Consider the following 13,280-nt stretch of genomic DNA (forward strand, 5'->3'; position numbering starts at 1 on the left):
AGTGCCTCCAAACAAAATAATTTATTGCTGCCTGCTGGGGAGCTGCAATGATGTCAGCCTCCCTCTGTGCTCTGGGCTAATCTGGCTCCCTCTGGTGGACAGAGGCAGCATCCACTCCTCCATTTTCTATACCCCTTGTCCTCTAATTAAATGCTTTGTTCAGCTGTAATTAAATGGAACTTACAGAAATGTCGAAAAATAAAACACACATAAAAATAAATTTATAAACTGTGGCATAATTTCGGGTCCTTGGCGGTCTACCAACCTCACAGTGGATTCCAGAATATCCAAAAGGACAGTTGCAGGTTGCGGTCCCTTCGTCCTTCTCCATGCACTTCCCACCATGCAGACAGGGGGCGCTATCACAAGGACCTGGGGGGATTTGGCAGTGTTTTCCAGAGAAACCAGGCGGGCACAAACATCTGGGCCCTGATAGCTGGTCCTAATGCGGGACAATTTACATCAGACCATGACAGTGCAACATAATTGAGAGTAATTTATGGAAATGCATGCAAATTAGCTGCTAGTCAGAAACAATCAAGCCAGCTGGGATATGGACAGTTCACCTCGCAACGTCCACCATTGAGGCACAACCCCCGACAGCTGCTGTTCCCTGATAAATGAGAAAAGACACAATCGTAACTCTGATCATGTATAGTATGTGTCTTATTTGCATTTATATAAATAATGCAATGAATAACAAGAAGAGGAAATTCACTCACTGATGTCACAATTCGGCCCTGCCCATTCAGGAAGGCAGTCACACAAGTACCCTCCAATCAGATTGCGACAAGACCGCGCGTGAACGCATGTGTTCATTTCACACTCATCTGTGTCTAAAAGGACAAAAAAAGACAAAAAAGGTCATATCGCTGTAATATTATTATCATCCATCCATTTTCCTCCGCTTATCCGGGTCCGAGTCGCGGGGGCAGCAGTCTCAGTATGGAAGCCCAGACTTCCCGGTCCCCAGCCACCTCCTCCAGCTCCACCGGGAGGACACCAAGGCGTTCCCGGGCCAGCTGTGAGACATAATCCCTCCAGCGTGTCCTAGGTCTGCTCCGGGGCCTTTTCCCGGCTGGGCATGCCCGGAACACCTCACAAGGGAGGGGTCCGGGTCCATGTCCCAAGAACCAGATTTGGCCGCCAAAGACCAGGTCGCCCAGGCACCCACCCTTGACTGCCACCCAACACACAATGCACCGGACCCTTATGCTAGGTGGTGGGTCTACGAGGGGGAGATCCCGTGTGGCTTCTTCGGGCTGAAGGCCCGACCACCAGGCGCTCGCCTGCGAGCCCCTCCCCCGGGCCTGGCTCCAGGGTGAGGCCCCGGTATCCCACATCCGGGCGAGGTACGGTTCCTCCTCTTGTTTTTTTTTTCATAAGGGTCTTCTGAATCACTTTTTGTCTGTCCCGTCACCTTGGACCTGTTTGCCTTGGGAGACCCTACCAGGGGCATATAGCCCCGGATCACTCGGGCACTCAAACCCCTCCACCACGATAGGGTGGTGATTCACGGAGAGGTAATATTATCAGATATATTTTTTGGAAAATAATATTATCATGGGCTGCACGGTGATCGAGTGGTTAGCGCGCAGACCTCACAGCTAGGAGACAAGGTTCAATTCCACCCTCGGCCATCTCTGTGTGGAGTTTGTATATTCTCCCTGTGCATGCGTGGGTTTTCTCCCGGTACTCCGGTTTCCTCCCACATTCCAAAAACATGCTAGGTTAATTGGTGACTCCAAATTGTCCATAGGTATGAATGTGAGTGTGAATGGTTGTTTGTCTATATGTGCCCTGTGATTGGCTGGCGACCAGTCCAGGGTGTACCCCGCCTCTCGCCCAAAGACAGCTGGGATAGGCTTCAGCACTCCCCGCAACCCTCGTGAGGATAAGCGGCAGAAAATGAATAAATGAATGAATATTATCATATAGTATTTTCAAAATGTAGTATATGTGAATGTGTGAGCCCCTTGGCTTATTACTAGTGATGAAACCTGGGGGAGGTCGACCATGATAGACAACGAAGTCGGTAGCCACTTAGGGGCAATCAAAGCATGCTACTTTCTCAACTACTGTGTGCATAATATGTCATGCAAATAATTGCCTTTCACCAGCGTGGGCTTTAAAGGTCCACCATTATGCAAAATACGCCCACCACTTCACGGTGGACAGCTTAATGGAAAGGAAGGGAAACCAGGCTTCACTACACATCTTCAAATGAAACCTGACACTCAGCTTGTTTGATCTGCTGTGTGCAGCATCATTTTTTCCCATATAAAAATGCCACTGGTCAACCTACGGTATGAGCTCAGGTTGTTCATCTTAAAAGCAGTGTGTATATGTGTGGTGAGTTCGAGTGTGCTCGAGGGCTAGAGGGGATTATCAAGTGTCAGAGTTATGTATCACTGTTGCACAGGGGTAGTCATTGTGAAATATGGTTCTTTGTTTTTTTTTTAACTTTACAATCCCCAGGCAGCTGTACTAGTACAGTATATACATTGTGTGTATGTGACCTGACTGTACACAATATCTCCTTCCCTGACAACCATCCAACACCATCATGCCCACAGGAACAGGCTTGTCAGTATAAATGAATGCAGCACAATGATGCTGGAGGTCCTGAAGGGTCTGTGGGAGAATTATATTACACTTTTGCTTGACGTTCCACTCACGAAAATACAATTTTTTACTAGCATCGAAGGTCTCATTTAGAATTAGCAGTAGATTCGATAAATGAAAGATTTCAGAGTGGAATCTGTGAAGAGACCCCCGGGGCTCAGTAATGAGAGTTGTTTTCAATCCAATTGGATAATGTAAGTTCATGTTCAGGTCATTAGAATCCTTATTTGAATCTTAGCAAACATAATTAGCGTTGCAATGTTTTTCAAAATGGTAATGGTTTAATTTCATTTGAACATGCATCAGATTACAATTGAATGCATCACATAATCAGTTCACAGTTCCACATGTCCAAAAGGAGTAGGAAGAAGCAAAGCTTATTAAATCCTACCCCTCCATCTGGTACTTTTACAATCAGTAACTGTTACATTTGTTCACTTCCTGCTTTCCTAATTTTTATTTTTTATTTTTTATTTTTAATTTTTTTGTCCCGTACCAAAGTACGAGGTGATATGACCATCCAATGACATAATGGGTACCATAGTAAGTATCAATATAGTGATATATATAGCACATCATGACTGGTTCAAGACTCTTCATCCTTGTATTTAGCAAACATCAACTGCTTGTATTGTTTCTTGAATTGGCTCATCGTTGTGCATTGTTTGAGTTCCTTACTCAATCCATTCCATAGTTTGATTCCACATACTGAAATGCTATGGCTTTTTAACGTAGTCCTAGCATATAAGTGTTTCAAATGTAGTTCTTCCCTGAGATCATATTTCTCCTCTCTTGTAGAGAAGTATTGGATGACATTTTTAGCCTTATGCATTATTTTAGCAGTTTGAAGATTAACTATATCAGCAAGTTGAAGTATTTGTGATTTTAGAAATAAGGAGTTAGTATGTTCTCTGTAGGCGGCATTATGAATTATCCTTACTGGCCTTTTTCAAAATGGACTTTAAAATTGTGATTTCCTTTGCACTAAAATGGGGAAAAAAATTATATTCATTACTACTAATTGTTAGCCTAATGGGATTAATCCCGGATGCTTTTTCTTTCCATTTGCAATTTGTATGATGCTGAATTGGTGTCTTTTTGCCCCCAAAATGCACTATTGTAATTATATTTCCGTTATTTAAACTAACAAAGCAGTACAATATCATTCTATTTTCTTATATTGCATTATTTTCACCTCATTATCATCACATTCTGTTTTCCTGGCTCAACATCAGACATGCATGGACCGGTTCTAACCACACACTTGAGTTACAAATAGAGTGTATCTTGACCGACTGACCCAGCTGGCAGGTCCTGCCGCTCCATCCAGGCGGGCAGAGGCAGCGGTAACCTCCAGGAACCTCCTGACACGTTGAACCTCGTCCACAAGGGCTTCGATCGCACCGCTTCACCGCTGTGAAGAGAAAATGTCCATCAACTACTGACCTGTGTAATGGGAATGTGTGCATCAAAGATGTGTTTGTGTGAATGCATGGCCAATGGCACCATGTGTGAACCGTGCAGCACTGGTATGCCGAAGCTTCTAAGTGGCTTTCATCATTTTCTTTCAGGCATTATTTTCTCCTGTGCAAACAGTGATAAATGCAATCATCTGCTGCGAGGCTCTTATGTCTCAAAGCACACACAGTGGAAAAGTGTGTTTAAGTAAAGCGGGACGGTGATGAGAAACAACAGGGGTCAAATCCATGTGTTCCCCTCATCTGAAATAGGTTTTTAAGTAAGGACAACAGGGAACAATGAGCTTGAATTGAAATATGATGACATGCTGGGCAATATTGTTTCACTCCAGCCCTGTAGGTGGCGGTAACGCGTATTAAAATTATACAGTACTATCAACAGGATGTGGTGCCTCACTTGGTGCCAACGATTACATGAAAGAAATATGAATATTTACAAAGAAATATGTATATATAAATATATATATATATTTATTATATATATCGCCTCACTTGGTGCCAATGATTACATGAAAAAAATATTAATATTTACAAAGAAATATATAAATATATATTTTAATATTTATCTCATAATATTAATATTTACAAAGAAATATAGAAATATATATTTTAATATTTCTCTCATAATATTAATATTTACAAAGAAATATAGAAATATATATTAATATTTCTCTCATAATATTAATATTTACAAAGAAATATAGAAATAAATATATTAATATTTCTCTATATATTTATTTATATATATATCTTTATTCATTCATTCATTTTCTACCGCTTTTCCTCACAAATATGAATATTTCTTTCATGTAATCGGCACCAAGTGAAGCTATATATAAATAAATATATGAATAAATATATGAATAAATATAAATATATAATCTCTCTCTCTCCTCTCTCTCTCTCTATATATAAATATATATTTATTAATATAGATATATATCTCTATAAAGAAATAGTAATATTTTATAATATATTATATAATAATATTAATATATCTCTCTCTTTATATATTTATAAATATATATATATAAAGAAATAGTAATATTATTATAATATATTCTATGATATATAATTATATTTATAGTAATATTTATTAATACATTAATGTAATATAGTTTTCTGCTGAACTGTATTCTCAATGTATTTCTGTATGAGTCCATGCGCATATACACATCTTTCATGCATATATTATGTGGATCGCGACATTAAGCTCCACTCCTGATTCACTTCTCAGGTATCCACCATTAACAGGACAATCCTAAATGTTCCCATGCTTAGCTCTCTGTGTCTGTATGTCCACGACTTTTCCACAAACCTGACCCTGACTCCAACCCTGGGCAATAATAACCCTCCCAAAACTAAACAGAGCGTTCCAAACAAACACATCCTTTAATGAACATTGGTTGTGCATATAAACTACCGTTGAAGCAACAGACAAGCGTGACTAACAAAAATCCTTTTTGTTGATCTGCTTGTCTGGCTCTCATCATAATATCCATCCAGCCATCCTCTCCACCGCCTGTCCTCATTAGGGTCACGGGTGAGCTGGAGCCTATCCCAGCTGATCTGAGAGAAAGACCGGGTAGACCCTGGACTGCAGCCAATCGCAGGACTCACATAAACAAACAACCGTGCACAGTCACATTCACACCGATGTACTGTTTATAAACAGAGATTCAAACCCTTAATCTGCAGACTGTGAGTCCAACATGCTAACCAATCGTGCACCGTCCGGCCCTCATCATAATAATGATAATAAAAAATGTTGTTGTGTATACATGCCAACAAGCAAATCCTGACGGAATGGAACAGCAGAGATGTGTTTACACTCTCAGCTGTGACCTGTACCTATCTAATATCTTCTGCTGTCACATACACACACACACACACACACACAATAGCCACACAAACACACATATCATAATCAGACTGCTTTGACAGCTCACTTGTTACTCCACCAAAACATGCTTGACCTTTTTTTCTTGCGTCATAGCACAGATGTGGAGGAGTTCATGAGGTGTGACGGGACTGCTGCAGGTAGGGGCATTCAAACATTACATGCTGGAGCTTGTGTCTATTTACATGGAAATGGAGTGTTTCAGGCTGCACGGTTGACAAGTGGTTAGCATGCAGGCCTCACAGCTAGGAGACCTGAGTTCAATTCCACCCTCGGCCATCTCTGTGTGGAGTTTGCATGTTCTCCCCGTGCATGCGTGGGTTTTCTCCGGGTACTCCGGTTTCCTCCCACATTCCAAAAACATGCTAGGTTAACTGACGATTCCAAATTGTCCATTGGTATAAATGTGAGTGTGAATGGTTGTTTGTCTATATGTGCCCTGTGATTGGCTTGCCCCGCCTCTCGCCCGAAGACAGCTGGGATAGGCTCCAGCACCCCTTCGACCCTCATGATGATAAGTGGTAGAAAATGAATCAATAATATTAATGGTAAAATGTACAGCAGACCACAATTGTTATATGTTAATCAGTCCTTGAATGCACCACTCAACCCACATATTATTGTCTGAATATCTAACACAAGTGAATACCAAGACATAATGTCTTGCCTACAGTCAAGCATCATGGCCGGGGAGCTGCATGAAGGGTCCCTGCAGTAAGGAGCCATGGTTCAAATAGTTTGAAATATTCATTGTTTGTCTTGCCAGCTACATATTTAAACAATAATGGCTAATAGTAACTCTCGAACCAACTTTCATTCCTATGGTATTGTCCATTGAGAATATACTGTATAATAAAATGCTTACTGAAGTGTTTGTCCTCACTGGATGAGTGAGATACTATATAGATACTTGGTATGTGCATGTGTGTCAGTCACCATCTGCGCAGGTCAGCCCCGTCCAGCCATTGGCACAGATGCAGCTGAAGCCAGTTGGATCTTCCACACAGGTGGCAGCATTCATGCACGGGGATGACATGCAAGCGTGTTCAACTGATGAAAGGTGATAGGAAGCAAAAGAAGCCTTTATTACTCCCCTGAGGGGAAGTCAAATTGTTATGCCGCCATATTAAACATGCTGCATGATTACACATTAGAACGATGGGGAATGATGATGATGAAGCACACAAGGGGCTAGCAGTTGGAGGGGGGGGGTGTCTACATCCAGGACGTTGAAGTTTTGCTTACCAATGTCACAGTTGCGTCCCCTGAAACCTTCCTGGCACTCACACTGGTACTCGTTCGGCTCGGTGTTAGTACAGGTTCCACCGTTTTTGCAGGGCTGGTGTGTCCCACAGTAGTTCAGGTCTAAATCAAAAATATTAATTTAGGTTAATATCTTATTGACACTGCTTAATGCATCACAGCATATCCACAAATGGAAGAAATGAGCCGCATAGGAAGGACGTAATACCATATCTCGATATTTAGTAAGTGCTAAGATGTGATCATTGTTACGTCAATTCTATTTAGTCTAAAGTTAAATATTACTAAAATTAATATTCATTCATTTTCTACCGCTTTTTCCTCACGAGGGTCGCGGGGGGTGCTGGAGCTTATCCCAGCTGTCTTGGGGCGAGAGGCGGGGTACACCCTGGACTGGTCGCCAGCCAATCACAGGGCACATATAGACAAACAACCATTCACACTCACATTCATACCTATGGACAATTTGAAGTGGCCAATTAGCCTAGCATGTTTTTTGGAATGTGGGAGGAAACCGGAGTACCCGGAGAAAACCCACGCATGCACGGGGAGAACATGCAAACTCCATACAAAGATAGCCGAGGGTGGAATTGAACCCTGGTCTCCTAGATGTGAGGTCTCGACCGCCGTGCCGGCACTAAAATTAATATAACATAAAATTAATATTACTAAATATATCTATTGTGCTCATTTTCTGCCCTTTGTATCGAGTTCTGGAGTCCTATAGAGAAGCTACACACAATAACCCGCACAGAAAGCTTTCTAGATCTTCCAGAATCTGCACCTATTCCAGCTATATTTCCTTGGATTTCTAAAACAGTCTGTTTTAATGTATTCCATTTACGGACCGCCTCCGGGCACGCCCACTCTGCTGTGATTGGTCCCACTTAACAGTATTGTTTAACATGAGAATACAACATTCTAAGTACATTTATAGGTCAGAAAAGTGGGAAAAATAGAATGAAAAATAAATAAATAGTTTAACAATGAATTATTATGCAGTTCCAATGCTAACATTTTTGCTATCCGATAGTGTTTAGAGATTACACATGTTTGTATACCTTTGTCACACAGCAGCCCTCCCCAGTTGACGTCACACACACACTGCCAAGGTTCGCTGCAGCTCCCATACACACACCCGGGGAACGTCACACACTGGTCGCACAGAGTCCCGGTCCAACCATAGTGACACCTGAGGAGAGGAAGACGTGAGAGGGGGGACCACTCTGAAGTAACTTAACTCTACAAACGGGTGATACCATCTGCATCCTTGGCATGCTTCTGGTCCGAACCATAGCATACTTTCTGGATGACTGAAAATAGGCTCATTCTTCCATAACGGCGGGAAGCAACAATGCATGAGCCATCGGATAAAACAAATATAAAGTACGGTTCATGTTCATTACAACATTAGGTACACCAATACAAAATGGGTATTACAATCAATCACAATAATAAACATATTGTTAAATATTACTTTTGTTTGATATTGATTAAACTGCATGTGGCCAGAAAGTGAATATTGCACACTTAAAACTCACTTGCATTCCCCGGGTACCGTGCAGGAGCCATGGGCCTGGTGACACCCTTGCTTGCATACCGCTGCAAACACACACACACACACACATTTTAGAAACTAAAAAACTGAATCAACCAAGCAACACAACATAGTACACACATGACCCAAAACCTATGCCATCCATCACTATCAGTACCCTGCAGGTGGTACAGGGCGATGTCCCAGATAATATTTTGAACTTCCTGCCGTCCAATCAACAGCCTGCTGAGGAGGAAGTGGAACCAAGCAAGGCAGAGAGAGGTGGTAGCGGCTGCAGGATGTCCTAAGACTAATTAACTGCATGCCCTTCTTCTCCATTTCCACTTTGGTTTCCTCCAGTCAAACACAAACTGAGATCCGACCTCTGAAATGTGTACTGTGTACTCTAATGTGTATTGTATTTCATACAATGGAGTTCATGCCTCACATATCAGCACCCTAAACAACATTGTTATATAGCAGAGGTAGGGAACCTATGGCTCGGGAGCCAGGTAGGGCTCTTTTGATGACTGTATCTGGCTCTCAAGCATTTCTTACCACAATAAAAATGTATTTTTGCTAACATTTTAAAGTAAACATCACAGAAATGACTGTTAAAAATAATATTAAAAATCAACAACTTTCTTATGCATTTTAATTCGTCCATCTATTTTCTACTGCAATACGGCCGACCATATCTATCTTTCCTGATATTTTCCAGGTCAAACACCAAAACTCGATTATTACTGGGTAATGCGGTAGTCTACCTCGGTCATTGAGATGTCAACATGTAAATATAAACTTTTCTCCTTTAGTCAAATAGTCACCTAGCTAAAGCTGCAGAACCAAGCCTTCTGGCAAAGATGGCCAAAAGAATGAAATACGTCTACGGAGTACGGTGCAAAACTATGCAGCAGCAGAAGTTGCATTAATGGCAGCAAGTATTTGATTTATTATTAGACACTGCGCTGCTCACGAAAGTGTGCTGGCCACACCCCATTGGCGTGGAGTAGTGTGCCTGGTCTACGTAATTAGAGCCCATTATCTAAAACTGTTGGTCTTACATAAAAATGCACACATTTTATTGCATTCAATGTTTAAAATAATGTATATGGCTCTCACAGATACACATTTTAAAATATTTGGCCTTTATGGCTCTCTTAGCCAAAAAGGTTCCCGACCCCTGTTATATAGCGTATGTTCTCAAGGGACAATACTACAGAAAGTAAACTTGGATAAACTTTACAGTAGTAAAGTAGTAAACTTAATCACAGGCACACAGGATATTGTGTTCTTGGGATTTATAGACATGGTATGCACCAAAAGAATATACCAAATATCAGAGAAAAAAAGGCATTTTGTGAAAAGATACATTTTAAGCGTTGAAACTTTCACTTTGACAGAAATTAATAAGAATGAATAAGAATATTTAGCCAAAATGTCAAAACAACAATACCACAATATAAACAACACCAAAAATGGTTGTTTTACATGAAAATAACCATTTCTGTACAAACATCATGAAGTATTTTCACATTTGCATCTGTACTGTGTGTGTGTATGTGTGCGCATGCGTGGGAAAAATGCAGGCCGAGCTCTTATAAAATGCACTTGTCACTTTGCATAAATCCATCTTCGGGAACGGGCGGTCAGGTTGAAAAAATTTATAAATACGTCTTTGGTAGCGTTAACATCAAGCGGACATCTGTAATTCAATCTGAGCAATATTTGTGGGCGTGTCTATGAAAATTTTATACGTTTATAGACTTGAAGCCCCTTGTGCGTGAGAATATTCACAGGCATAATACATAGATAACTTTATATATTCAGTCATTCATTTTCTACCGCTTATCCTCACAAGGGTTGCTGGAGCCTATCCCAGCTGTCTTCGAGCGGTGGGGTACACCTTGGACTGGTGGCCAGCCAATCACAGGGCACATATAGACAAACAACCATTCACACTCACATTCATACCTATGGACAATTTGGAGTCGCCGATTAACCTACCATGTTTTTGGAATGTGGGAGGAAACCGGAGTACCCGGAGAAAACCCACGCATGCACAGGGAGAACAGGCAAACGCCACACAGAGATGGCCGAGGGTGGAATTGAACCCTTGTCTCCTAGCTGTGAGGTCTGGGTGCTAACTACTTGACCGCCGTGCAGCCCACTTCATATATATGTAATAATAATAATAATAATAGCGGCAGTCAAGATCGGGCTCTAAGTAACGATGATGATGGCTGGGTTTGCTTGAGAGATCAGGAAGAGTATCATTTTGATGAGCCGGTATCGTGTCTGGTGATGTCATAATATGCACATTAAATGAATACAATTATGGCCATCACAAACTTTGGGTCATATTGATGATTTTTGTAATTTACAGTTTGCTTTTATCGCTAACTTAGGCACTTGAAGGGTTCATATCCGCTGAAAAGGACTTAATACAACCATTATTGTCTGAATTGTGAGTACCAAGATGATTGTGTGAGGCCTACAATCAAGCATAGTGGTAGTGGTGGTATCCGGGGCTGCATGAGTGCAACTGTCAGTGTGTAGCCGCGGTTCAATGATATGAAACTCACCTTCTTTACACTCTAGTCCCATCCAGCCCTCCATGCAGACCTTGGAGCCACTGACGTCACAGTTGAAGTGCCCAAAAAAGTCATCCCTGGCCCGACAGAACTTGTTACAGAAAGGTCCATAGTAGTTGGAATCACATCGAAAACGGAGGCGATACTCCATGCTGAAGGTAGTTCCATGATGACGGTGCGTCTGCCACTGTTCTCCGGGATTCAACATGGAGGAGAGAAGCACACGCTCAATCAGCTGATCTGAGAGAGAATGGGAATAAAAAAAACACAAGTTTGACGGTGGTCCACTTTGGAGGTTCTGGAATATGACATTTTTGTAACATTGAATTTTCCGCAGTCTATTAAATCCCAAGTAATGAAAAGCTGAGCAGGAGCCATCTTTAAAAAGACCTTGTTCAATAACACCGGCTTTTACCGGTTTTATTCCAACAAAACTGAGAGAAGGTCAGTGTTCTCAAAGAACTTAATGCTTTTAGGTTTTTTTTCGACAGTCAAGGGCAGTTTCAGGGGTGCAGACAGTAATCCTCTTTGATTGATAGTGCTGGTAGCCCTTGCTGCTGTATATATACATTATATATAGTGAATCTCCACAGTGACACAGTATAGGAGCTGTCAGGAGCTCAGGTGGATGATAATGACAAGTAGATGTAAGCGTAGCAGTGTAGGGCAAAAGGAAGGAGAGCTGGAAACGGTTTTCCATGCCTCATCCTCATTATCTCCACTATCTTTTTTGGGGGGGAGACAGGGGATGAAGACCGACTCTTTCCTTCCACTGCCACAATGACACGGAGGATGGTGTGATGAAAAAAAAAAAGAGCCCTGACAGGAATGAGGAAGCCATCGTAGCATCTGTGCGTGTGGTGGACTTTAGATATAGCATGCAGCTCACACTGACTGTCACGCAGCTTTTCCTGATTAGGGGGAGAAACAACCAGCAGGAAATGAAAGAGTCTGCTTAAAAAAAAAAAAAAAAAAAGACCTTCTAACCTTGTTTGATCAGAGACATGAGAAACAAGGAGGACATCTTCACACACATGCACCTCATTAGAATGTTGCCTTTGTGAGTAGTGCGCATATATATATACACTGAGCGGACATTTGATTAGGTCCAGTCCAATGACAACTTTAACTGACATCTGCCATCCGTATGATATCTGCAACGTTTCGGTTGCTTCTTTCAAGATGAACTCCACAAACAATTAGAATATTTACCAAGAAGTATTAACATAACAACATGTCTAATATTATTATCATGGTATGCAGTGATAAAACTGTAGTAAAAGTCAAAATATAGACTCTCATAATGCTCCAACCACAACAATAATAAACATATTGTGCATAAACAAATGCGCATTGTTGTCTTTGTCAGTGGTGTCAGAAGTACTGACCTCTTTTGGTCGGTTAGTCACCGACTCAAAGAGATAGGGGCCAATTGGTGTATTCGTAACTAGAAGATATTTAAAATCAGAAAATTCATTATTCTCGCATGTGGAAATAGTTTAGATAAGTACAAGATTGTTGTAAGTTGGAATTTGCAGGAGGTCAATAGTTCTGACTCTCAGTTTCATCCGACAAACAACATTTAACAATCAAGATTATACCTCAGAAATGTAGAAATATATACAAATACGGGTTATATATGAAAAAAAACGAATTTAAAATGTTCCCATAATGCATTTTCATTCATTCATTATCCTCACAAGGGTTGCAGGGGGGTGCTGGAGCCTATTCCAGCTGTCTTCGGGTTAGAAAGGCGGGGTACACCCTGGACTGGTGGCCAGCCAATCACAGGGCACATATAGACAAACAACCATTCACACTCACATTCATACCTATGGACAATTTGGAGTCGCCAATTAACCGAGCATGTTTTTGGAATGTGG

General features: G+C 41.3%; 1 protein-coding gene across 2 annotated transcripts in view; it reads right to left on the minus strand.

The window, feature by feature from the left end:
* LOC131134224 (protein serrate) overlaps positions 1-13,280 on the minus strand; it is a 42,062-nt gene that overhangs the window by 1,574 nt on the left and 27,208 nt on the right. The window contains exons 4-12 of one of the 2 annotated variants that reach the window (XM_058079254.2): positions 11,389-11,637; positions 8,808-8,868; positions 8,328-8,458; positions 7,249-7,368; positions 6,940-7,053; positions 3,926-4,039; positions 723-836; positions 567-613; positions 266-442 (exon numbers count right to left, since the gene is read on the minus strand). In XM_058079254.2, the coding sequence (XP_057935237.2) occupies positions 266-442; positions 567-613; positions 723-836; positions 3,926-4,039; positions 6,940-7,053; positions 7,249-7,368; positions 8,328-8,458; positions 8,808-8,868; positions 11,389-11,637 (1,127 nt within the window). The remainder of the gene's footprint in view (positions 1-265; positions 443-566; positions 614-722; positions 837-3,925; positions 4,040-6,939; positions 7,054-7,248; positions 7,369-8,327; positions 8,459-8,807; positions 8,869-11,388; positions 11,638-13,280) is intronic. The other variant, XM_058079257.2, reaches the window with a different exon arrangement.

Source organism: Doryrhamphus excisus, linkage group LG8 (genome assembly GCF_037039965.1).
Source record: "Doryrhamphus excisus strain RoL-2023G ecotype Guam linkage group LG8, RoL_Dexc_Guam_v1.1, whole genome shotgun sequence".
NCBI classification, from domain to species: Eukaryota; Metazoa; Chordata; class Actinopteri; order Syngnathiformes; family Syngnathidae; genus Doryrhamphus; species Doryrhamphus excisus.